Below are 25,861 nucleotides of genomic sequence, written 5' to 3'. Positions count from 1 at the left end.
CGATGCAAATGGAATGAATGGGCAGCACCTTAGTACCAGGTGGAGACGTACAAGGGGCCCCGGCACTTCCTGAAAATACTGTCCACTCATCTTAGCGAGGTGTTCGAGGCCACTGGGGACCCGGCCCCAGCTCACTTCTCCTTCCTTGCCCACCAGCTCCATTCATGGGCTTCCTTCTTTCACACCTCGATCTCTTTGCTCACACGGTCCCCGCAGCCTGGAATGCCGGCAAAGCCACCTCCCCCTCCGCTCCAGGCCTGCTTATCCTTTTTATGATAAGCCCCAAAGTCGGCTCCTCACGGAAGAGTTTCTGGTCAGAATTAATTATTGCTCCTCTGTGTTCTTCTGCATGTTACTTACAAATCTATTTATTTCCTTCTCCTTCTTCTTTAAATACATAATTAGGTACTGTCTCTGCCATCTGGCCCTTAAGCCTCTCGAGACCAAGAGCCATCTTTCTCATCTCCATCACCCTTCCAATCCTAGCCAAGTGCACACACAGGGCGCTTAATAAACATTGTTCAAATGGGAAGCTACCTTCTAGCAAATTGTATTTTAAAACAAAGTACATACGTGGGATATTCAAGTAATTCCACTTAGGGAGCTCTCCTCGCTTAGCTAAAAAAGTAGCATAATACTTCCTTCAAGGAAATTCTAGTTTTTACACAACATACGGCTTGATAAGTGAATGTTTCTTCAAATGCTACTTCTGAAATTTCTGCTGTAGTTCAAATGGGATTTATAAGGTGTTTCAATATTCCATAAAAGTTCTTTGTCAAAAAAGGTTACTAAATTCACAGATTAACCGGTTGTTTAAAGATTTACTTTCAAGTTAGTCAAACTTTGCTCACACGTATTTTTAATAACAAATACATCAATAAAAATTACCTTCTCATAATCAGCTGAGATGTCAAACTTCTCTTGTAGAATTTTTCTTAAAGTATCTGGGGAAAAAAGCCACAAAATAATAGGAAGATTACTTTTTCAGTAAAAATACAAAATGCATATTTATAAAATAAAGGTCTATATATGCTTACAAATTATTGTACCTCTATATAATATTCTTATAATTTTATTCCTATTTTTTAGTATGGGTAAATGATTGAGCCAATGAGGCTTTAACCAGAAGCAAAGAATGGAGGACAAATAATCTCAACTTACTATTTTGCCAATGGCAGAATTAGAGGGTTGTCATTTTTAAGAGTTTTCAATTTCTCACAATACAACTTAATATTTACCAGCAAACCACATACACCCCATTAATAATCACTGATAAAACATCACATCGAAATTGCTAATTCCTAATTATTTGGAACCACAAATGAAATTCATTAATAATCCCACATTTACATAATATTTTACAAATGAAGAGAATCTTACAATTAACCTAATCCAAGCATTCTTAACATGAGACACCCCTCCCTTCCCGTCTCCAGGCAGTGCATGAGAAACCCTGAAACGCCACGCAGAAGCAAATTTCTCCTTGCATATTCATTCTGGGAGTTTTCAAACTCTCAACAGTTGAAGAGCCACTTATTTTGATTCACCATCCTAGTAACGGTGCAGCGCACAGCACAGCTGATGCCCAGACAGGGAGAGTGACTCGTCTAAAATCAGTGATTCGTGAGGAGACCCGAGAAGGGCCTACGTCTTCCTTCCCCCCGTGTAGGGTCCTTCCCACGCTGCACACTGTCTCTCCCCCAGGAACGAGCTTCTGAAGTGCTAGGACGGTATCCTGTATCCATCACCTCTAAAGTGAACTTCTACTGGGCAAAGGAATCCTGGGAGGAATCCTCTTTGAAAAGAAGGTCAGATTTACATGTCAGAAAGCAAAGCCAGCCACTTCTCTAGAGGACTTTCTGGAAAATAACGCCCTTGCCCGCTCCCACACAGAGAAGATAGATGGAGCAGATCTTCAGAGAGCATGCCGCAGAACAGGGAGGTTCAAACTGGCAGGTTTGTGACCTCCCCTAACCCTAGGGTACTGGGAACCCTGGTAGTTCCTCCAGGGTTCCATGGGGGTGACCCAGGGACAGTGGGGAGCCTGAGGCTGCCTAGTCCACAGGTTTCCTCCCTCTTGAACCAATCATTTTGCTTCAGTCTGTCTCACAGATTAACTTCTGTTTAAGATTTCATCGTATGAAAGGGTCCATATTGATTTAAAAAAATAAATTGAAAATCACCCATTTATTAAAATATATTGAACGGCACAGGTGATGTTCATAATGTGTTGAAATGTGGGATCTTCATCTAGTCAAGAGTTGGGATGGAGGTCAAGCTCCACCACTTTCTGGGTGTCTAATGTTGGGTGAAGAATTAACTGCCATGAGCATGTTCATCTGCAAAAGGGGATAATGTAAGTCTCCAACCCTCAAAGGCCTGCTCAGAGCTAAGCGACATAACGTAATAAAGAAAAAAGTACATGGCCTGGCACACAGCAGCCCACAGTGCACACTGTCATTACTACTCCATGAAGAGATTTAGAAAACGTAGGTTACAGAGGAATGTGCATGATAAACACAGTATGGAAGACTGTTATTTTGGCCATGCAGTATTCATTACTTTTCTTGTCATGAAAAACCAAAACCAACAAATCCAAACAAAACCCTTTGAATTTCTTTGAGAGAAGTGCCTCTTCCTTCCTCTCAGGTCACATGGACTGGGTAAGCAGTGAGCCCAGCCCCATAAAGATGGATCCTCACTGGCCTCAGCCAGTGGGTCTCCAAGTGTATTCTGTGAATCCCTTGGAATCGCCAAGACACGTTCAGGGTGCCTGCAAGGTCCGACGACCTTGTGCACTGAGAGAGCAAAAGAGAAGACGGATGAGACTGCTGTGACTTAGCTTGAACTGAAGCAGTGACTAACATTCATTATATTCTTCCCTGCCACGAACTCATGGAAAATAAAAAGCCAGTTACACTTAAGGATATTCTTGATGAAGCATTAACAACCATTATTTTATGAAATCTTAACCTGTCAGTAAACATCTTTTTATTATTCTGTGTAAGAAAATGGAAGCCCACATGAGCACTTCTCTGCACCCTAAAGTATGGTGGCCCTCTCCAGAACAAGCACTTGGTAATCGTTTTGAGTTGTGGGCTAAACCAGTCACATTTTCATGGGACAGCATTTTTACTTGAAAGCATGACTGAGAGACAAACCATGATTATTTAGACTTGTGTATCTAGTAGATATTTTCCCTAAAATGAAGGAAGTGGAGCCTGCAACTTTAAGAAAGCAATTGACAGAACTTGTTGCCGATGACAAAATGAGAGTGTTTAAGCAAAAATTAGAACTTTTAAAAATTTGTGTCCAAGAGGTTGACATTGTTCTCACTACATTTTAACAGGGTTCCATCAATAACACATGTAACAGGTGTTCGCCCAGCAGGGCTATGTGGAGGGAAGCAAATATGAGAGAACATGAATCAGGTACCGACGGGAGCCTCACCGAAACCTCCCTCCAACGTCAAACAGATGCTCCTGTCAGTTTGCTCGAGGACCCCAAGCCCCTCCCAAGTTCTTCTGGGATCCTGGTGGTCCCGGGTCCTAGGAATGATCCCAGCTGCATCTGGACACACTACTCCCTGGCAGCTGACTCCTGTCCCTCTGCCAAGTCTGACCCATCTGAGGCTTTGGAGCAGGGATGTTCTCTCTTCCCATGGTTTAAAGCAGTGCTATCTAATAGAAATATATTGCAAGCCATCTAAGTAACTTCACAGTTCCTAGTAGCCACATTAGAAAAGTGAAAAGAAGCAGATGATTATATTAATTTATTTAAAATTAAATTAATTTTAGTAATATGTTTTCCTTACTCCAGATATAAGCAAAATATTATCTTTCAATATGTGATCAATACAAAAAATATTAATGAGCTATTTTATAGTCTTATTTTCATACTAAGTGTTTACCTGGTGTAGGTGCACTTCAGTGTATCTCAGTTCAGACAGGCTACAGTTCAAGGGCTCAACGGCCACACTGGGCTAGTGGCTTCTGTACTGGACAGTACAAGTTTAGAGGCCACAGATCATCCTGCCCATGCCCACCCCAGAGCGATGGCATTTCACCCAAAGCAACAAAGCCTCTGTCCTGTTCTTTATCCCCCCTCCCTCCCACTGTACCCTGTAGCAAGAACACAGTGAGCATCCTGCATGCTCAGGGCTGTAATATCCATTTTTCCTTTGGCTTCCTAGTGTATCTCTAAGTAAATGGTTCTCAATCAGGGTAAAGGAACATCAGAAATGCCTGTGGTACACAGCCCAAGCATCTTGATTCGTAAAGTCCCAGGATTAACTCAGCTGCCCACACCTCATTTGGGAACTCACAGGACCCCTCATTAGGAAATTCTTTCTCAGTGTAATATGTTCATTGCTGGTGAGAACTTTGAATCGCTTATGGTCCATCTCAGAAAGCATGTGGAAGAACTAGGACCCCGCTTCTGCGCCCACATCCCCCACTTGGGGGTTCACGAGTGTTGCGCTCACTCTGCTACGCTGCAATCCTTCGCGTTCGTATTTGTCTGTATTTGTCTTTGTCTGTCCTGGCCAGCTCATAAAAGACTTCCAGCAGAAACCTTCTCAACCTCTGGATCGTGTGCATCCCCAGCACCTCCAGGGCTCCAAAATTGTTTACGGTATTGATGTTGCAGAAACACAACATTACTCTACCCCTCAAAAAGTGTTGCTTCCCCTCTGGAGATGGGGTGGGAATCTCTGAATTCTGTGACTAGTTCCTTGTATTGCCTGGTGAGCAAGGGAGCCATTAGCATGTGGGTTACCACAGTCTTATCCTGCCCTCCATGAGACTTCAGTGTAGATAACAGTGACCACCTTGTCCTTCCTGAGCTGAGGGAGGGTCTGCTGAGACAGGGCTGAAAGGCACTTAGCCCCAGGCCAGACAACTCCAAGAGGTCAGTGAGTTCTCCCCACCCTGAACTCGAGGCGCTGTCTGACCACCTTTCTCAGGCGGCAATTCATTTTCCACTGTACCAATTCCATGCTCTTTCACAACGTAACGGTTGCCTCTGAAGACATAGCAGTGGGCAGGGAAACATATAAGCTGGTGGATGAGGAAGTTATTCTCATGATAGAAGACTGTTTCTCAGGATCTGGTCTCTTGGAAGGGCTCTGTGGGTCTTTCCAGAATGATAGTGACTATCAGTCTCTCTTCATTCATCCTAGATTTTCCATCGTCTTCTTATCTGGGACTTACTTTAAATGTCATGTGATGATGGAAACTAAGAAATGGAGCAGCAAGAGCCAATTCTGACCCCTGTGTGACACCATCAAGTTAGAAAGTAGGTTAACTTTCTTTCGTTTTTTGCTCTGTGTGCATGTGTGTGTGTATGTATGTGTGTAATTTCTCTGGGAGTTCTAATGTCTGAAGCCACACAAGCCAGATAAAATGAGAAAAGTGCCTTGTGCAGGATCCATATATAACAGATCCATCTTATTTATCTTAGTCAAGACTCATCTTTGACTAAGATATTTCTGTTTCCTAACTGACTTTTTTTTAACACATCTGTAGACTCTGACCCAAGCTGGGCAAAGTGAAATTCCACTCTTGGAATCCTGTCTTGTAAAATGGATAGACAACTGAAGTCGCCTGTGGTTGGCTGTGGATTTATCAGATTTCTGATGAACATAAGTGCTCCTGGGAAATTTTGCTGATAATGTCTATTTGGCAAGACTTACCTGGTTAGGTCCCTAATTAAAAGATGTAACATCTACCATCTTCTAAATTGTATTCCTATCATTTATTGTGAACAAAATCTCCTGAAAATGCTAAACCATATTTAACAAGTTTTTTATAAAGAGATTTTTATGTCTGATATAAATAAGTGTTTAGTATGCTGCAAATCATTCTAATATATGCAAAACAAGATCATTGCAATGCAATTCTTGAAAAAATATTACCATGTAAATGCTAATTTTGTTCATAGCTGCTAATTTTTCCTGCCAAAAGTATTCTAATTTTAGGCTGCTTTGTTTTAAAGACTTTTTAAAAAGTCTTTTAGTAAAGTTTGATATTCAGGTCATTTTAATTCGTCTCTTGATTTTTTCTACCTGACGTTTTTCTAGTCTCTTTAAACAATGCAACAAGAAAGAATTATTAAAATTAAACAAATTTAAGTTATAGACTTAGAAGCATTATGGTGTTACATATTAAAATTGGAGATTAAAATGTACAGAACACGTTTTCCCTTATGAACAAATCTTAGAAAGTGAATCATTTTTTTCCCAAATGTCAAGCTAAATTTGTTATTTGTACTCAGAACACTTATTAATAAAAATTACACACACATACACACAAGTCAGCCTTCTTAGGCACTTAAAGTGCTTACTTGGAAATGCGATTAATTAAGAGCATAAATAGTATTAAATGTTTCCCTGAGGAGACACTCACAGTGTCTCTTCCTGACCTTCAGAGGCATCATTGAAGTGCTGTGGGGGGGGTCTCTTTACTAAGAATGATTTAATCTGTTCATTTGTGCATAAATCTACAGTCATCAAAGTGAAAGAGATTATTCACATTTTCATCTAAAGTATTAGATTTTTAAGTAGAATAAAGTGATATTCAAGTTCAATTTAGAGACTTACAGAAACTAGGTTGGTAAATGTAAATCTTCAGCAAATTAAATATTAATTAAAACATACTCTAATTGTTCCTTTCCAGGCACAAAGACTTTCCACAGTCACTTAGACATAAATGTGACAACTTGCCCCCATCTAGACCAAAATCCTGAGGGGACACGGCGCAGGTGGGCAGACCGAGTGGACTGCCTGACAAGTCCAGATAAAGCACAGACCTGGACAGCTCAGAGTGTCAGCTTCCTGGATGTGCTGGCCTCACAGGAGTGTGGAAGAGCAAGAGGCATTCTGCCCTAAGGAAAGTGTTTAGGGCAGTGCTTGGCATATTGGATACTAACACGAAGCTGTTAGAGTCTTTCACCTCCACTCTGGGATCACACACCTTCGATGCTCTGCCCTTTCCAGTCTTTCAGCTGTAGCACAGAACGTGAGTGCTCAGCAGAACCCCATGTGTCATCTCATTTTCCTTGTCCTACTGCTCAATTCCCCAGGCCCCTTGCAGTTAGATGGGACTTGAGTTCTGGCCAGTGGAACACAGGCAGACACGCATGCACACCACTTCCAGGCCTGGCCTCTAAAATCTCCCACAAGACCCTGCATGCTTGCCCTCTTTACCCATCTCCCAGCTAAATTTGGAGGATCCAGTGGAGAAATCTGAAGCCCAAGGGGATGGTGGAACCATTAGGTAGAGTGAGCCAGAGTCCCCACGCCCCTCCACTCCATCACTTCTACATTGGACTGAGCCTGAGAGAGAAGCATTTTTCACTGAAATTTGGTCTTGTTTGTTACAGCAAATGGTGTCACTTACCCTAACTAAGGAAGCCTTAGCCCATTAAGGCCCTCGACACTTTCCTGCTGCATGCATCCTCTACCTGCAGCCTACCCTGCCTGCTTAGACCAAATAAAAATTAACTCATTTTTCTCAGGAGAGGGTACATATACACGTAACACAGCAGACTGAGACTTGGTGAAGCCAATAGGCTGGCACTACGTAAACCAAGATTTTAAAAGACATCGTCATTACAAGATTGAAATTTCTGTATCCATAAAAGAGAATGCGCGAAAAGGCATGTGAACCCAGAAAAAATCACTAAAAATGCAATGCAGTATAGCTCAGATGAAATACTCTTCCTGTCTGCTTCTCATCTTGGGTCTACAAAGCTTGGGTCATCATCCGCAAGCCTGACTCGTAAATCAATAAGCCTTTCAAAAGCTTTACCACCAACTGAATTTTTCTAATCTACAAAACACATGTCCATAACCAGTTTAAATCACAGATTCAAACATGCCTCTACTGCCAAAACATTTAAGGAACATACTCTCAGGTAACACTGTTATCCTGGGAAAAGTGCATCAGATAGGGGTTAAGACTAAATCAGCTTAAAATCTTGGTACCATCTCCAAGAGTTCCGTGCACAGAATGGCCAGTAAGATAAGATGAGTTGGGAGCATCACCTTCCAGGTCTAGGCTGCTCTTTCCAGAAAAGAATGCAGATTTAAATCAAGATGCAAAGTTAGTTGGTGAAAACACAAACATTTCTGTGGTTTGCCTGTGGCCCTGACCACTTTCTCCAGAGCTTCCATATGGAATGGATCTTAGAGGACAGACAGACGTAACTCACCGGAGTGGAGTCTTGTCTTCCCTCATCAGCCTTGGCTTTCTGGGGTCTGTTTTTATGCTTTAGAAATTCCTGATTCAGATTTCTAAAACGAAAATTTTTTTCTTCTCTTGACAGGAAAATATCCCATTAATTCAAACAAATTCAGAAATGTCTGGTTATTTGGATAGCTTGACTCAGTTTACCTTTTATCAAGAAAAAATGTTTAAGGAGCCAACTCACTGCATGAAAATGTCTAAATTTATATTAAATCAGCATAGTGCATATGACCAGTTCTGATAATTGATGGGTTAGTTGAAAAAGAAAAAGTAGGGAATCATGCCCTAGACATTTTATCTTAATTCAAGACATATAAATTCCCATCATTTGATGTGAAGCCAAGGTCCATTTCTGAGTGAGTCCGCTGGCTGAAATGGAGGTGAGCTAAGACAGCAGCTATGATGAAGAAGGCTCCTCACTTATTTACAGGTAGACTTGTGCCCACCATTCCATCTCCAAACCACAAGCTTAGTGTAGATGAAAATGGTGTCATCGGCTCACAAAGTCACAGCATCTACACATGGTGTAGCTACTTCAGAGAAAGCACTCAGCAATCATAGACTCTGCCTCGAGATATGGGCTTATTTGATTCTTCAGTGACTAGAATGGGGAGAGGGCTAGGCTTGTCTCCAACTACACACTCCTCCCCATCCTAATCTCCAAATATTGGGAATACTGCCTGTCAGTCAGGGTTCTCCAAAGAAACAGAACCAATAAGAGATGGGGGCTGGGAGGGGGGAGGAGAGAGAGAGATTGATTGATTTTAAGGAATTGTGGGGGCTAGACAGTTTGAGATCTTTAGGGAAGGCTGGAAATTCAGACAGGAGTTGATGTTACAGTCTTAAAGCAGAATTTCTTCTTCCTGTGGAATTCTCAGTTGCTTTTAAGACCTTTCAACCGACTAGATGAGGCCGACCGACATTATTGAGGGTAATTTCCTTCACTTAGAGTCAACTTATTGTATGTGTTAACCACGTTTACAAAATACTTTCACGGCAACACCTAGATTAGTGTTTCATTAAATCACTGGGTACAACAGCCTGGAACAGAAGGCTAACCATGACCCTGCCCAAGCCAGCCATGTTACCTATGCAATGGTGACCCCCTGTAGGTGTGTTGGGACAGAACACACCTGAGCAGCCCTGTAACAGAGCAAGTAGACTCACCATCATTAATGGGAACTCCTGACAACCTGAGCCCCCTCCCAAGCAAAGGGCTGCAATCAGGGCCTGGTTCGTGCACGGGCCGGGGACCACACATAGGCTCTGAGGACCACTGATCTTGAATGATGGCCCTTAACCGCCCCCAAATTTGCTGTGCACCGAACTAAAAGACAGGCAAGTAAATGCCTTTTGAAAAGACTTCCATGGAAAATGACAAAACTCTAAGTTAGTTTGTCACTTGCAAGGTTAAGTGTCACTTCTTTGAAGAATGTACTTAGCAAGCCCATCTTCCAGCAGCCCAATTTGATTAAATATGCTCACTGTCCTTTGACATTGGGATGAACACCACCTACCCTCTCCTTGGCTCACACTTCCCTGTGGCTGGAGTGGGTGAGGCTGAGGCCAAAGAAGCAATTTGGGGACCCAAACAATGCAACTGCCTCAGGGCCTGGAGTTCACCAAATTCCTGGAGTTAAGCGTGTTTCCTGCTGGAGTGGCTGTGACGAACCTGTCTGAATTCAGTACTTGAGGGACATGCATTCCAGTTCCTGGGAGCACTTCATCATACTGGTCAAACCCTCCATCAACAGGACCCAACTCTTTGCTTCGGTTTTTAATAAAGGGCTTGACTGACACTTCAGACACTTAGATGCCAAGCCAGGTTTGTTAGAACTTACCAAATGTATTGCCCCAGCCTCCAAGTATATATCAAGTATTCTGGAGGGTGAGCCCCCTTTCCTTTATTTAAAATACAATCCAGGCAACTTTGGTGTGCTTTTATCCTTCCTTACCGCTGTCCACATGTAACTGTGCAGTTCTCCTTTAATTGACTGGAGCAGCTTCTCCCTGAGGGACTGACACATGGCAGCTTATACTAGAATTAACGATGGCACTAACTGGCTCTCCAAGAAAGGCGCTGGGAAAAAACACTGCGCAGGAAGCTGCTCTTGTGAAAATACCTGGGGCCAGCTTTCTCCCAGCCGTGTGTCCACACCGATTGGTGCAGTGGGATTGTATTCTGTCTTCACGCAGCATGCAGCCAGCCCGTTACTGGGCAGGTCCGCCCGCCCTTCATTATTTGGAATTCCGTTAGGGGAAGGCGGCGCTCAGGATGCACAGACAAAGGGAGACTTCTGAGGTCTCCTGGAGCTGAGAGTCCTCGACAAAGCTGCATATCCGATAAGGGCCCAGGGCCCAGTGGCTTCCCAAATGATGGCACGGGGCTGAAAAGGGGCCCCTGGACCTGGGACAGGCTGGGCAGCTGTTTTGCCACCATTGGTGGATGGGCAGCGGAGGGGGCCGGGGGAACTCAGCCAAAATATCTGCGGCGTCTGAGGTTTTTGGTTCGCTTCTCCCCCTAAGACATTCCTGGAAAGCGTAATTCCATTTACAGCCTTGGTCTCTGCTGTTCACTGGGGAAGGTCTGCCGTGAGGATGTTTGAAAGGAATGCAGCGTGAGCCACATTTTTCCATCTGCGCCGAGCACCACATGATCTCACGCACACTCCTGAGAGACTGTGAATCAACTAAACCCCACTTGGTTCTGCCATGGGACAAACCACTCAGTTATTGACAGAGGCCTCCCTCTAGCCAAGGACAGAGAAAGGGGCTAGGAGCAGAGTGAAGGGGGACATTTTCCTGTGTATCCTTTGAGCTCACTTGAATTTTAAAAGAATATTTAAAAATTTTTTTAAAAAGTACTTTTATTGACAGACTCTTCTACCCCTCCCCCCCAAAAAACATAAAAAAGACATAGTTCTTAGCACTATCAAATTAAAAATTCTAGTTTCTGTAAATGTAAATCAGATTTTATAGTCTCTTGCATTGGATATGTGACCTGGCACCATTTTTACAGTATTTCAGCAAGTAGTATTTGTCATTTAAAAAAAAAACCTGGAAAGAAATGAGGCTGAAATCTGCAAAAATTTAAATGCTGACCAACAAACCATCATTGGAAAAGAAAAAAGTAAATATTCAAGATCTAGAAAAGCCCAGTTTTGTCCCATCAAGTGTTTGGTCCAGGAAAAATATACTCTTCTAGTGTTTTGTTAATAATGCATCAGAACCAGCTTTCTTGTGGTTGTGTGCCCATCCCTTCTGCCCGTGCTCGCTGAGCTGCACGCCCTCCAAGAGTTTGTCCCAACCGCTTTACGTGAGTTGTCCTTGTTGATGCAATTGCACAATTATGTAAACAGATAAAACATGCCTACAAAAAGCAAAAGTCGTTGTTTATATAAATTCTAAGTTGGATGTTGTTAAAACTCAGTAAAGAGGAGTTGTTTTAAAAAGAAAAAAGACCTGTTGAATTCAGTGTAGGGGAGGCAACTTTAAAAACTCAGAGAGAAAATCAGTAAAAATCTGGAAAAAAAAATCACCACTGAGTTTGCACCACAAATTCTTGACACCTGCATAAAACCCAAACTGGAAATCGTAAGAGCTGTGTTGCTGGGGAAATTCCTACAGGAGACTCACACTCACCCAACATTAAGATTGTTCAGTGGGGAATCAGGACGGAGGAATCTGCAAAACAGTGTCCCGACCCCACTAAGGCGAACTAGCCAGATAACAGATGACATTGTCGCTTCTCTGGGGCCCACCACAGAGCTGAGCCTGCAAAGCAATCATTTCCAAAGAACGCCATCCCTCTGAGGAGAGACAAGGGACACAAGCTGTTTCCCCTTTGAAGCAGGAAACAGGTAAGAAGAAATCACCGAAAATGTTCACAAGTTCTTAAAGGCCAGGTGTGGACTAGCGTGTCCGTGTGGAATACCTGGAAGGCCCGGAAACAATGAGGAGTTGGCACAGGCTTGCAAGCTTCTACTGGGTGCTCATGGGAGAGACTGGGGCAGGGCAGGTGACTGGAGAAAGTCCTTCTGGTGGCATAGGTATGCAGGAGGTGATGCGCTGCAGCTGAGGGACAGACATGAAGCCCCGTCTACTTCCCTAAACTGTTCTCTCAGACAAAGCAGAAGCCTTAAAGCCACTGCAAGTGGGGCAGCAAACTCTGTCAGCCCCACGGCCAAGGCAAAACTCCACCACTTCTAGGATGGAGGTAAAAGCAAAAGGCACCTGCCCCTGGGGAAGAGGTTGGAAAGCCCCCTGCTGGTAGGACACAGGTAAAGGCCCACTGCTGCTAGGGGACAGGGTGGAAGTAAAACCCTTCTGCTCCTGGGGAGGAAACCACTCTTAGGCATGCTAGCACTGGGGTCAGGGCAGAAAACATGCTCCTTCCCAAAACCAGCACAGATTCCAGATAAGAGTTTGGCGGCCATGGGGAGGAGATATAGGAACATTGAGAAAGCCCTACTCCCCCTCCCCAGGCTCAGCAGTGCAGGGCCTGCCTAAGCCTGAGGCTGGACCAGGATAACAGAGACTCCCCACTCCCTCCCCGATGAGCCTGGCACCAAGTGACAAGCACCATCACCATGAGGAAAGGCGCAAAAACATGGGAGGGGCCCTCAGTGACATGGCTGAGTAGAGACTATTAAAAGATAAGGGTAGAGCAATAACACTGAGTAAGACTCTGGCATGCCAGGCACACACTGCACACAAGGTAACAGCAGTCTATGGCTGGAGGAATTTAAAGCCTGCAGTACATTGTACATGATGACAGCAACAAACTGACTCAACCCAGCTCAACCACTAACCAGAAGGCCTTAACCTCCCACACTAACAGCCTGAGAGGAGAGGAGGTGTGTCCACATCCAGGTGTAAAAACTAGTCACCCCAGTTTCTACAGTTCTACACATAGTGTCCAGCACTCAATAAAAAATTGCAAGACACATAAAAAAAGAAAGAAAAAAAATGACCTATGGTCAAGAGAGAATCAGATCCAGAGATAATCCAGATGTTAGAGAACTTACAGACAGAAACTTAAAAAAAAAGATTGCTGGGGCTGGCCCAGTGGTGCAGCAGTTAAGTTCGCATGTTCTGCTTCAGCGGCCCAGGGGTCACCAGCTTGGATCCCCAGTGCAGACCTACATACTACTTGTCAAGCCATGCTGTGGTCGGGGTCCCACATATAAAGTAGAGGAAGATGGGCACAGATGTTAGCTCAGGGCCAGTCTTCCTCAGCAAAAAAAGAGGATTGGTGGTGGATGTTAGCTCAGGGCTAATCTTCCTCAAAAAAAAAAAAAAAGGAAGATTGTTGAGGAAATTTACATTCATACTCCAGGGTAAAATAAAATGCTTAAGAAAAGTATGTAAGGGGCCGGCTCCGTGGCCAAGTGGTTAAGTTCGCATGCTCCGCTGTGGCGGCCCAGGGTTCAGATCCTGGGTGCGGACATGGCACTGCTTGTCAGGCCACGTTGAGGTGGTGTCCCACATCCCACAACTGGAAGGACGTGCAACTAAGATATAGACAACTGTGTACAGGGGGGGTTTGGGGAGATAAAGAAGAAGAAAAAAATAGATTGGCAACAGTTGTTAGCCCAGGTGCCAATCTTTGAAAAAAATAAAAAAGGAAGATTGGCTACAGTTGTTAGCCCAGGTGCCAATCTTTAAGAAAAAAAAAAAGAAAGAAAGAAAGAAAGAAAAGCATGTATAATTTTTAGGATTTTCCAGATTTGTCAACTTTAACCAAAAACTGGTCATAATTTTATTGAATAAGAAGGCTCTTCTCTCTTTAAATTAATCTTAATTTTTTTTAATCAGAAATCAGTCCAGTGGCAATTCTCTGAGAACTATAATAACCTGTCCTGCTCTGCCAGGTCTCCAACCTGTGGATTTTACTCCCCTCCCCGACATTCTAACCTTCTCAAGGTACTTCGGAGGAAAAGAAGGGGAAAGAGAAGAGAATATTAACTGGGCACCACAGATCACCCACTAAGCTACGCACTCTAGGCAGGTGGCAGAGCAGGAAGAGCACACAATTTGGAATCAGTCAGAACTGGCTTCAAGTTCTGCTTCCAGTACTTGGAAGCTATGTGAGTGGTTTGAATATGTGCCAAATTACAGAAACTCTCTGGGCCTCAATTTCTTCATCTGTCAAATGGAAAAAAAAGCAACTGCTGCTTGTGAGCTTACCAAGAAGATTATAAACGACGCAAGGTGGCCACCTCAGAGAATCCTCCCAGCAATGCTATAAGGGAAGCAGTCTCACTCCCACTCCCAAATGAGGAAGCTGGGGCTCAGGAAGCTTGGCTCAGTTGCACGAGGTCAATGAGTGAATAATGGAGGAGCAGGAATTCAAACTCAGGATCATTTCAATGCTGAAGCCCATGCTCTTTCCACTACAGAACCCAGTGTGGATTTGATTTCCAGGTTCAGCCATGCAGCCCGTGGGCAGGTAGACTGACTTGGGCCATTGACTTGAATCCTCTATGCTTCCATTTCTTCATCTATAAAATGAGGTAAGAATACCTACCTCGCAAGATTTTCTAAGCAACGCAAGTAATACATTATAAGCACTTAGAACAGTACCTCACACAAAATAAATGCTCCCAAATCATGGTGGTAGTGGTGATAGTGGTGATAGTGGTGGTAGTGGTGGTGATGACGGTGAAGGTAGTGATGTGGTAATAGTGCTGGTCGTGGTGATAGTGAAGGTAGTGATGGTGGTGATGGTGCTGGTGGTGGAAGTAGGGATGGGGGTGGTGGTGGTGGAGGTGGTGATGGTGGTGATGGTGATGATGGTAAGTGTAGTGGTAGTTTATGAAAAGATAGATCTCTGGGCTTTTCAATCCAAGATAAATACTGGCAAAATGCCTTAAAGGCAAGTAAGCAGATAAGACTGGGAGATGAGAGACTTTGGTCTTAGTCCTGTTTCCCCATTTACCGGCTCCATTATATTCAGTGAGTCCCTTACCCTGTCGGGGCCTAAGTTTTCTCATACGTATAATGACATGGTCAGACTACACCCACAAAAATACTTACTAGGCATGAATATGGCCCAGACTCTGTACAGGATGCTAAGGATACAGAGATGACAAGATACAAGCCATGCTAGTAATGGGCTCACAGTCACTTGGAAGACAGATAAGTAAATAAAATGAAGTAGGTGTGTTGTGTGGGAAGATGTGGTCATACCAGGTTCAACGTCAGCGGGCTAGGTTGGGGGCATCGTTGGGAGTAAGGGAAGACTTACCAGGGCAGGTGATATTTGAGCTGTGTCTTCAAAGAGGAGTAGAAATGTATTAAGTGAAAGGAAGGAACTTTAGAGAAAGGGAACAAAGTTGGGACCCAACTCCTGACCCTGTTTAGTGAGCGTGGAATTTAACAGTCTTCTAGTTTTTCCTCATGGCAGGGATGAGAACAGAGTTAGAAACTCAGAATGAGACTGGGATTAGCAGGAGCCCGGTGGCCCGGGAAGACAACTTCCCAAACCCCAATACAAATACGACATCTGCTTATTTGCTTTGAGCCTTTCCTACATAAACTTCCTGCGTTTCAGAAAACAAAACCCCAAATGAAGAGGGAGTGAAATCCCCAAAGGCCATCTTCTTTCAATTTAAACACAAAACAAACCAATTTCTGTTGGATCTATATCTATGCCTGTTTATTAGCTATGGGGTCACAAACCCTGCAGCCAGTGTGGAGACGACAGGGAACACTTTACGATAACTGAGCCCGCACACTGGTGAGCCCCGACTGAGAATGCCGGGAAGCCTGCTCAGCAACTGAAGAAGCACGCGGCACCGCCTCCTCTATTGTTTCCACATCCGCATGTAGAAGCACACATTCACTGCACTCCCACAGAATCCACATCACCGCTCACAAAATCACCGCTGCGTCCTCGGGAAATACTGGACTATGAGCGTTTCCTCAAATCCTGTAACATGGCACCAGAATGCTCCTCACACAGCAGAATGCCCACTAACAAATGGAAAAGAAATGCCAGAACATTACCACTTTACAACCACCACAGTGATGACTTATTAAGGCAAGAATAATCTACGGATGCTAAGAGCACTAGGCAAGTGATTATTGGTGAACAGGATAGGATATGGAAAAATCTGGAAGACACCATCTTAACCAAATAATCAAATAATTTCACCAATAGCGGAAAAATTGACATCAATAATCTCCTGATATGATCCAGTAAGCAAATACAGCATTTGTGGGGTAGCCCTGAAAAAATATTTAATTTGAGTCTAATCATAAGAAGTCAAGATAAATTCAAAATTGAGGGGATTTTGGGGGAAAAATGGCTTAGGGCTTTCAAAATATTTGTATGTTATAAAAACAAAAATAAAAGGCTATGGAACTGTTCTAAAGGAAACTAAATCGACACAGGTGAAGCAGGATTCTTGACTGAACACTGGGTCTAGGGAATAAAGACCATAAAGCACATTAATAGGAAATTGTAAGAAGTATAAATATGGACTACATATTAGATAAAAGTGTTATCCTGATGTTAAGTGTCTCGAGCACCATATTTGCATGCGGTAATGTGGGAGAATGATTTATGAGACGGATGCTGACGTCTTTAGTGCTGCAGCAAAATATTAACGATTGATGAATCTAGGTAAAGAATACACAGGTGGTCATTTGTAGTAGTCTTGCAACATTTCTAAAGGTTTGAAGTTACTCAAAATAAAAATTTGGAAGGAAAAAGTTCCTGGATTTCTTCCCATCTTTCTCTATAATCACTTTCCCCTTTCCAAACTCTATTTCCGATACCCAGTTGGTAGTGAACCTATTTTCCTGTTTATTATGCTCAAAACTTTTGGATTCGGTTTTGCAGAACCACAATGTTTTATGGTTTCTTCTTTGCTTGTTGGGATTCTGATTCAAAGGAAGAAAGGAATCGGTAAAAAGATAATTAGGATAATGTGAAAATTAAACTTAACAATGAGAATTAATAGTAAAAAATTAGAGTTCTTACTAATTTTGGTAGGGTGGTAATGACATTGCGGATAGCGAGAAATGTCCATGTTCTTCAGAAAGGCACAGTGAAGTGGAAGGTGAAATGGTGGTATGTCTGAGTTTGCTTTAAATGTTCTAGCAAAGAAAAACATCAAGAAAAAAGAAAGAAAAGAGGATAGATGAAGCAAATATGGTAAAATCAGATAATTATTTCATCTGGACAAATAACACAATAGGGATTCATTGTATTGTTCTTTCCAGTTTGGAGTAGGTTTGAAATTTGTCATTATAAATGGCTTATAGGAAATCTTACGTTCCTTGCACTCCATCACCCAATTCAGATCTTCATCACATCTAACCTGCTTTTAATGAAGTCACCTACTATTTATTCCTTTGGCCTCTCGTCTCTCTTCTACTCCATCCCATTCTACACAGTGCTGTCACATTCGTGATTCTATAACTCCTTTTACATGGCCTCCATCAATTACCTGTAAAGCTATCCACCATGTGACCCTATTCTTCCAACTGAAATCAAAGCAAGCACAGGCTTTGGAGCCAGGTGACCAAACATACATCTTGGTTTGCCCAGACAGTCCTCGTTCACACCTACCATCCTGGCCTAATCTTTACCAGGTTTCCTTGTACTCTTAAAACGTCCTGGTTGGGAAACATTAAATGGTAGTGCTAAATCAGGTGATCCTGAGTTCCAATTCCAGATCTGACACCGAATGTTGTATGACCCAGGTGATCTATTTAACGTCCCTGGGCCTCAATTTTCTCACCTGTAAAACGGAGGTAATAATACCCATGGTTAGGAAATAATACATGAAAAGCCCTGAACAAGATGCCCGTATTAAGCAATCAGTAGGCAGCTGCTATAATTCTATCTCCCTCCAAACGAGACTCCTTCAATCCAGCCAGAGCTCTTCTCTGGCCCCCCAAAAAAAACACGCCTTACTCATGACCCCCCCTCAGGCTGGCTGATGCTACTTTCCCACCCATCAAAGCCCGCTTTCTGTCCTTCAAAGTTAAAACTTGAGGTCCACAGCCAACTTCCCTCATGGCTAAATACTTACGACTCATCACTCAGTGTGACATTTAATGATCCCTGGTTCACATGCTCCCTGGACTATTTATTCTCTGTAAATACATTTTGTCTCCTCTACTGGAGACTGTTCATTCCGTAAAGTAGGAAACGTTCTCTCTCCCACGCGTATCGTGTGATCCCTAACCCAAGGCTATGCACCTGTTCGTTAAAAGTTGCATGTCCCAAAGAAGACACCTAAATGAGATCTAAGAAACTCACATTCTTGCAGGCAAGAATATTTTCCTTGAAAAAACAAACTAGAAATACAATCATGGTGCTATTCTTAAGAAGTTTCATTTTGTTTTAAGAAGTTCCTGCATGTCTTTCACTTTGGCTTCTTTATTAAACCCCAAAGGGGGTGGGATTGAGAAATCAGATTTCTTGCAAACTAAAACACAATTCCAAAACACCATTATTGCTGAACTTTAAAATCCCAGTTGTTCCAATGGTACATTAAACATCAGACAAAATCTGATTTCCCTATAGCTCTAAGTTCTTAATTCAGTCTGGTTTTTAAGTGTGAACCTACTTTTTTTTAAGTCTCATTTGTCATAGTAAAAAATCATTAAACCCTCAAGCACAGTGAGTTCTAGATAATCCACATACACAAGAGACCAGTGGGTAAACGGTTCAAAACCAATGACCTATCTATCTTCCTGTTTTTCTTCTAGGTCGTACCTTTATGCTTACATTCTGTATTAGGATATAGTGTGATTTCAGCTACATAAAAACACCACCAACAACAGCAAAAAAAAACCTTTATCTAGAAAAGAAAGTCTGAAAATAGACCAAAATGTAAACAGAGCTTATCTCCTGGTGGAGAACGGACCTTTCATTATCTGTTTCTGTGTTTTTTTATATGAACATACACTACTTGTAAAATGGAAATAAATAAAGGTATGTCTGTTGTGTTTGCAATGAATGACACTACAAAAAATGATTGAACAGTTCGCTTCCTTAGTCGACAAAAGCATATTCATTCAACAAAAGCTCCTGCTATACTCCAAGCTGCAGGAATCCGATTTCAAACAACAAAGGAGGCTCTGCTCCCCTGCATGCTGAGAAACCTCCCAGCAAGGGCTCCCCTGGTCCTGCTTCCTGCTCGCTAAGCCCACCAGCTCTCATGGGGCTGTATGGTCTTAACCGAGCAAACTTCCTACCACTCGGCCTTAGTGTTCTCATCTGTAAAACAGAAGTATGGAATTGGATGATTATTTCTGACCACATGATCTTCCTTAAATGACAGATTCCCTAAAACCAAATAGCTTAATGCCAATTCACAGTAAACAGATCAGGCAAAGGGTTTCTGTATAAGGAGCTGCTGTCAAGGACTCAGTACGAAAAAGACTAAGACTCTGCTACATAATTAGCTAAAAGGCATTTCACAGACAAACTCCTCGAAAAGGAAACAAACAGATGGGAAAACAATCAACCTCACTAATAATCAGAAATACATATTAAAGTAATGATGTGTTAAATCCCTTGCAATTAATTCAGTTTTTAAAATGCCCAACACAGTACTGGTGGTGGCATAAACCATTACAGACCTCCTGATAAGTTGATAATTCTTTTAAAAACTTTGAAAATGATCATATCCTTTGACTAACAACTTTACCCAAAGAAAAGAAATTCTAAATGCATGAATGACTGTAGTAAAAATTGGAAATAAAAATAGGGAGGAATGAGTCAGTTTCCATGTGATTCCATCCGTCTTCTCCATGAAGTATGAGGTCACTGGCTGGCGGAGAAGGACTCAGGGTAGAAATTTGAGAAGAGAAGAGAAAGCAGGCTAGTAGGAAGTGGGAAAGAGGATTTACTGAGAAATGCGTTCAGGACTGTCAGAAGTGTGAGCGTCCTTGGAGATCTGTGGATATACATTTGAAGTGAGTCCAGTAGGCACGGTTGCAATTTTCTCTAGGAGCAGTCAGTTGCTCTGATACAGAGATGAGAAGATGGAGTAACCAGAAAGTGGTCCAACCAGATTTGGGATTTTGCCAGAAGGGAATCACGGTGGGAGAGGAAGGCAAGAGATGTTTATAACACAAGACTGTGGGTGCTCACAAAGTGGAGATGAGCAGCGTTCATCGTTCACTGAGAATGAAATCAGGGCGTGCTGATTTGGAGAAGAACAAACGAGGAGGCGCCTTGTTGTTTTGTCAGGGAAGGCCACCATCTGAGGCGGAAACCTGGCGGAGATTTGACAGACACAAAGGCATGGGCCACCCACCAAGAGGACGCAGAACACCGACATGGAAGGCACAGCACGTGCAAAGGCACCAGTGTCAGGAAGGAGCCTGGAGAGTTTCCAGGAACTCAGAGGCCAGTGTGACTGCAGCACAGGGGGCAGGTGGGGCGTACAAGAGTGTATCCACTTGTGCACACAACAAATACTTACGAGCACTTGCTACGTTCTAGGTACTGAGGATACAGTATTGAAGAGGTGAACAATATAGAGTCCTGTCCCTCAAAATGTTTAGAGTTTAATAAGCAAGACAAACAAATATTTACGATAATACCCAGACAGGTGCTACAAAGAAAAACGAAGCAAGGTAAGGAGTGGAGACAGGGGTCTTAAATCAGACAGTGTGGCCAGAGATGAGGAGATGACATTTGACATCAGGCAAAGCCCTGAGTGACATGAGAAACAAGCCCTGCAGAATGGTCCAAGGAAAGGGAACAGTTAGACGCTAAGGGTCTAAGGCCAGACATCGTGTGGCATGTTCCAGGAGGAGCAGGGAGGCCAGCTGGTGTAACTATTATGGTCGTTAGGAGGTTGCTGTGTACACCCTTCCCCATTGTCTACGGAAGTTAGGAGGTCTGTGCAATGGTCCAGGTGCTGGGCAGCGTCAGCTCGGGAGAGGACAGTCCTGACACAGAAAAGTGGACAGACGGGACGTACATGCTCACAGTAGAACACGTGGATTTACCTGTGAGCAAATTAGCCTTAGGGAAGCCTGGCCTGCTCCCTGCTATTGCAACGCAATACTTGGGAAGCACTTGTTTCTGAAGTCAGCTATTAACTTGAATTTCAGGGAGATATTCATTTCTACTCAGCTGTATTTCTCTTGCACAAGTTATATTTGGAAGGGCTCTTTAAACACATGCAATTCCTTGCAACGCAAGCACCCCAGGACTCAGTCATCTTACACCACCGTAGACTTGGCTGAGATAATGCGGCCTGTCACAACCTATCGCCCTCCCAGAAGCCTGCTGTCCAAGCCTCATTAGGCTGAGTTTCTGGGTTGGCCAGTTTCCAAGAGGATATTAAAACATATATCTAACTTCCTCCCCCTAGATACAAGGCTGTTGACTCCCAGTCAGGAAGAGAGCCTTCATCCCAATTAATAAACACGTCCTATTGAATCAGTGGTACCATCAAATTAAACTATTCTAAAATCCTAACTCAGGAGCTTATAGATTCCTGCATGAGGTAATAAATATTAAGAAACGTCATACACAAATAAACAGTTATGGCACCACCTTTTGTCTCCCAGGGTTCACTAAGAAGTTTCTTTCGCAGAGAATTACTAAATAGAAGCCTTGTTTCTCAAGCTGCTTTCTGTAAACTGGCCGCCATTCTCCTCGCGAGGCTGAAGACACTTCTCTCACCCAGGCTGCTGCCCTGGGTGTCTCCTCCAACTCTCTCCTCTAGTTTCAAATTGTTTAGTGCCTTTTTTTTTAATCTCACTCAATAAAAATTTGGCTTTAGGATTTTAAATTTTTATTCCTAGTCTACCTAGGATCCCAGGAATATGTATTTTAAGATAACCTGAATAACAAGAAAGGAATAAGAGAAGCAAGCCCAGGGACATAAGATGGAGCTCTGAAGCTGCAGGTGAGACCTTTGAACCCGGGTGCCCTCCCCCACAGTGCATGCCACACGCACTTGGCATTCGTGGAAAAGGAACGTATGAAGCAAGGGCCACACAAGAGAATCCTGCACCTGTAGCTAAAGGGTGAGCCTCTCTTCTAAAATTCCCCAGAAGTCACCTAGAATTGCTCAGGCCAATTGTTTAGGAATAACTCAAGACTGGAAAGAAGGTTTTTTCCCATGTGCTCTCACCAAAAGGAAACTCTGAGACATAATCAACAACTTCTTCAACGACATCCTAATGGTAGCCGGAGGAGCACCTTTCATGGTGCAATATGGAAAGCGAGGAGGGGAGATGCACGAGAGGAGCGCTCATTACACACCACTCTAGGCAGACAGCTCACGGCTCAGGACAGGGCCCTGGTGGGGTGCAGAGTACACAGGTGAAGACATGAAAATTTTTAAATAAATGGACTATAACAACTCATGCTCGGTCTTCGTCATTTATTCCTTTTCCAAAAGCTAAAATGCACTCAGTTGACATTAGTCAAACTGGGGAAAAGAGTAAATCAAAGCTGAAATTATAAACTATTAGAAATTAAAAACGAGAAGACCACATTTCATAAACTACAGGATAAAGCCAACACTGTTCTCAGGGGGAATTTTATAGACTCAAATGCATTTACTAGGAAATAAGAATAAAAATGGAATAACTAAATTTTTAACTGAAAAAATACTTCCAAATGTAGAAAGAAAGAATTAAAAAGCACATTAGAGCCAGGAAAGGCCAGCCCTTAATTCTGGAGTCTCCTCCTGATGCAGAGGGGAGAACCTACTCGGAAAACAGGCAGTACAACGTCTAAAAAGGCAGCTTGGACGTGGTCTACGCCCACTGAGTAACAACTACACTGAAGCTGTACATCAAAAGTTTAAAGTCATTCTACTTGTTTTCCTTCCAGAGTTCTAGGAAGCAGTAAAACTTACAAAGCATTTTCCATGAGGCACACAGTTCGATCCCACGGACGCGTACTGTACGATAGCCTAGTCCAAGAGCATAATGAAAAGAGCAGCATTTGGAAATCACACAGCTCTGAGCGCAAATCCCCGCTCTGCGCACTCACAAGCTGGGAGCCCTGGGCTGAGTGGTTTCCTCTCTGGGAGCCTCTGTTTCCATGTATGTAATATAGAGATGATGTCCACCTCACAAGATGCTGGACAAAATGCAGTGAGACTGTTCTGCACAGCTAACGTAGGACGAAATGGGTTCAACTTTTTTTAGAGTGCAATTAGGCAATGTTGATTAAAAGTGCAAATTCACAAAATCCTAAAGTGACCTGGCAGTTCTATTTCCAGAAATTTAATCTACATGTATACTACACATTGTGAAATAACTGCAGCTATTTATAACAGTGTTTATAACAATAAAATGTGGAAACAAGTTAATAAGTAACAAACTACTTTGCAGCAATAAAAAAAAAGCAGCAGCTCTTCATGTACTAATATAAAATGACCAAGCTGTATGTTTACAAAGAAAGCAAGGTGCTAAATAATATACACAAAATGTTATCATTTGTGGAAAACAGACCAAACACACATATTTGCTTGTATATGTAGAAAATATGTCTGAAAAGACACAGACACACAAATACACACACAAAACCCGGTAATAGTGGTCGCCTGAAAAGAAGCCAGCTAGGTGGCTGAGAATCAAGGATGGGACAGAATCTTCACATGGCATATCCTTTTCTACTTTTAATTTTTTTTTTTTAAAGATTGGCACCTGAGCTGACATCTGTTGCCAATCCTCTTTTTTCTTTCTTGTGTTATTTTCCTCCCTTTTCTCCCCAAAGCCCCCCAGCACATGGCTGCATATTCTAGCTGTAGGTCCTTCTAGTTCTCCGACGTGGGACGCCACCTCAGCACGGCGTGATGAGCGGTGCCAGGTCTGTGCCCAGGATCCGAACCAGTGAAACCCCGGGCCACCAAAGCAGAGCACGCGAACCCAATCACTCATCCACGGGGCCAGCCCCCTGTACTTTTAAATTTTGAGCAATGTAAATACATTACTTATTCAGGAAATAAAGTATTTTTAAAATTCGGTGAGATCCTGGAACATATCAAGGTGGAAAATACCAATAATTCACTTGAAAAATGAGCAAAGACAAGAACAAGAAGTTCCTTGAAAAAAGAAATATAAAATAGATAAAAGGATGTGACTCACTAGTGATTAAAGATATACAAATTAAAACATGATTTTATTTTTTCCCTAACACATCAGTTGGTAAAGATAAAAAGTCTTAGAAATAACCAGGGTTGGAAAAAGTGTAGAAAAACAAGCATTTTCATGTACTAGCACTGGGAGTACAAATTGGTATACAAATTAGAGAACAATTTGGTTAATATCAATCAGAATTCTAAAGGCACAGGCCATTTGCCACAGTCATTCCTTTTCTAGAGATTCCTCCTATTGGTTTTACTTGCCCAAGTATGCAAAGCTATACATTCAAGGGTGATCTTTGTAGCAGAGTTTAAAATAGCAATACACTGGAAACCCAAATAACCATCATTAAGAGAAAAATGTATTATCTAATCAATGGAACACTATGCAGCAGCTACAAAGATGAGGAGAAAGACTGAAATACCATCACTAGGGAACAGGACAAACACAATGTGGCTTTCTCATACAATGGGACATCAGAAGGTAGCCCAAACGAATGGATTAGAATTCATGGGTTTCAACATGGATAGAAACCAAAAACATAACAGTGAATTAAAAAAAGCAGACAGAAAACAATACTCACACACAAAATAACACTCCCGATATACAGTGAGCACACAAAGACATGCATTAAGAGGATACAAGCTGCTGCGGAGAAGGAAAGGAGGGAAATAGGATCAAGGATGGCATGTAATGGGGATTCCAATTTTGTTGATAAGGTTTTCTTTCTTTTATTTAAAAGAATCTGACTACATACTCATTCTGAGAGGATGAGAAAACTACCAACATTCTGTGAAATTTTTCTCTGCGCTTCTCTGCATTTTGTGAAATTAAACAGAAATGAAATGGATGTCTAGTTTTTAAGTTTTAAAAGCATGGGGCAGAAGATCATGTCAAATAATGCCTTTTGGAAAAAAAATGTATGTGTGTGTATAAAACATTTTGTGGATGTTTATTCCCCAGAGCCTAGAACAGAGCCTGGCACCTGGTAAGAACTCACTAAGCATCCACTGAATGAATGAATGAATGACGACGTACAAAACTTGTTAGCAATCACCACCTTTAAACGTTATTTGCTTTTTATGTACATATCTTTTATATTTAACGATAAATTCAGTTTTAAATTATTTTAATAAATATTGAGGATGAAAGCAATGGATATAATCAGACTCATTTGATGATTTGGATTTAGTTCAACACTTATTCTTTCTCAGTTCAGGCATTCTCAGGACTCCCTGTCACCTTTCGTTTGAATCACACATGATGTTCCTCACATCACAGTTGCTCCTTGCTCCCGGGCTTTTCACAGATATGTAATTACTGTTAAGTTTGGGAATGTTACTAGCTAAAAATTGTAAACTTGAGTTTTCCCATGAAAGTGAAAAAGGAGGAAACGTGGAAATAAAGTTTTAAGTCTCTGAACTATAAATAACTATCACAAAGTCCATGCACTTTGATTCCTACAGGAAAAATGGAGCCACCCACTGCAACTCGCCCAGAGGGTTGTATAAAGTGAAGCATTAGGATTT

General features: G+C 42.5%; 1 protein-coding gene across 11 annotated transcripts in view; it reads right to left on the bottom strand.

Annotated features, from left to right (window-relative positions):
- The window catches only part of PROM1 (prominin 1), a 147,719-nt gene that overhangs the window by 61,207 nt on the left and 60,651 nt on the right, over positions 1-25,861 (bottom strand). For all 11 annotated transcript variants that reach the window (XM_046657482.1, XM_046657481.1, XM_046657476.1 and 8 more), the window contains one exon: positions 889-944. In XM_046657482.1, coding sequence (XP_046513438.1) covers positions 889-944 — 56 coding nt within the window. The remainder of the gene's footprint in view (positions 1-888; positions 945-25,861) is intronic.

Source organism: Equus quagga, chromosome 3 (genome assembly GCF_021613505.1).
Source record: "Equus quagga isolate Etosha38 chromosome 3, UCLA_HA_Equagga_1.0, whole genome shotgun sequence".
Classification (NCBI taxonomy): Eukaryota; Metazoa; Chordata; class Mammalia; order Perissodactyla; family Equidae; genus Equus; species Equus quagga.
Note: the sequence above shows the minus strand (reverse complement) of the source record. Positions and strands in the feature narration are given on the sequence as shown.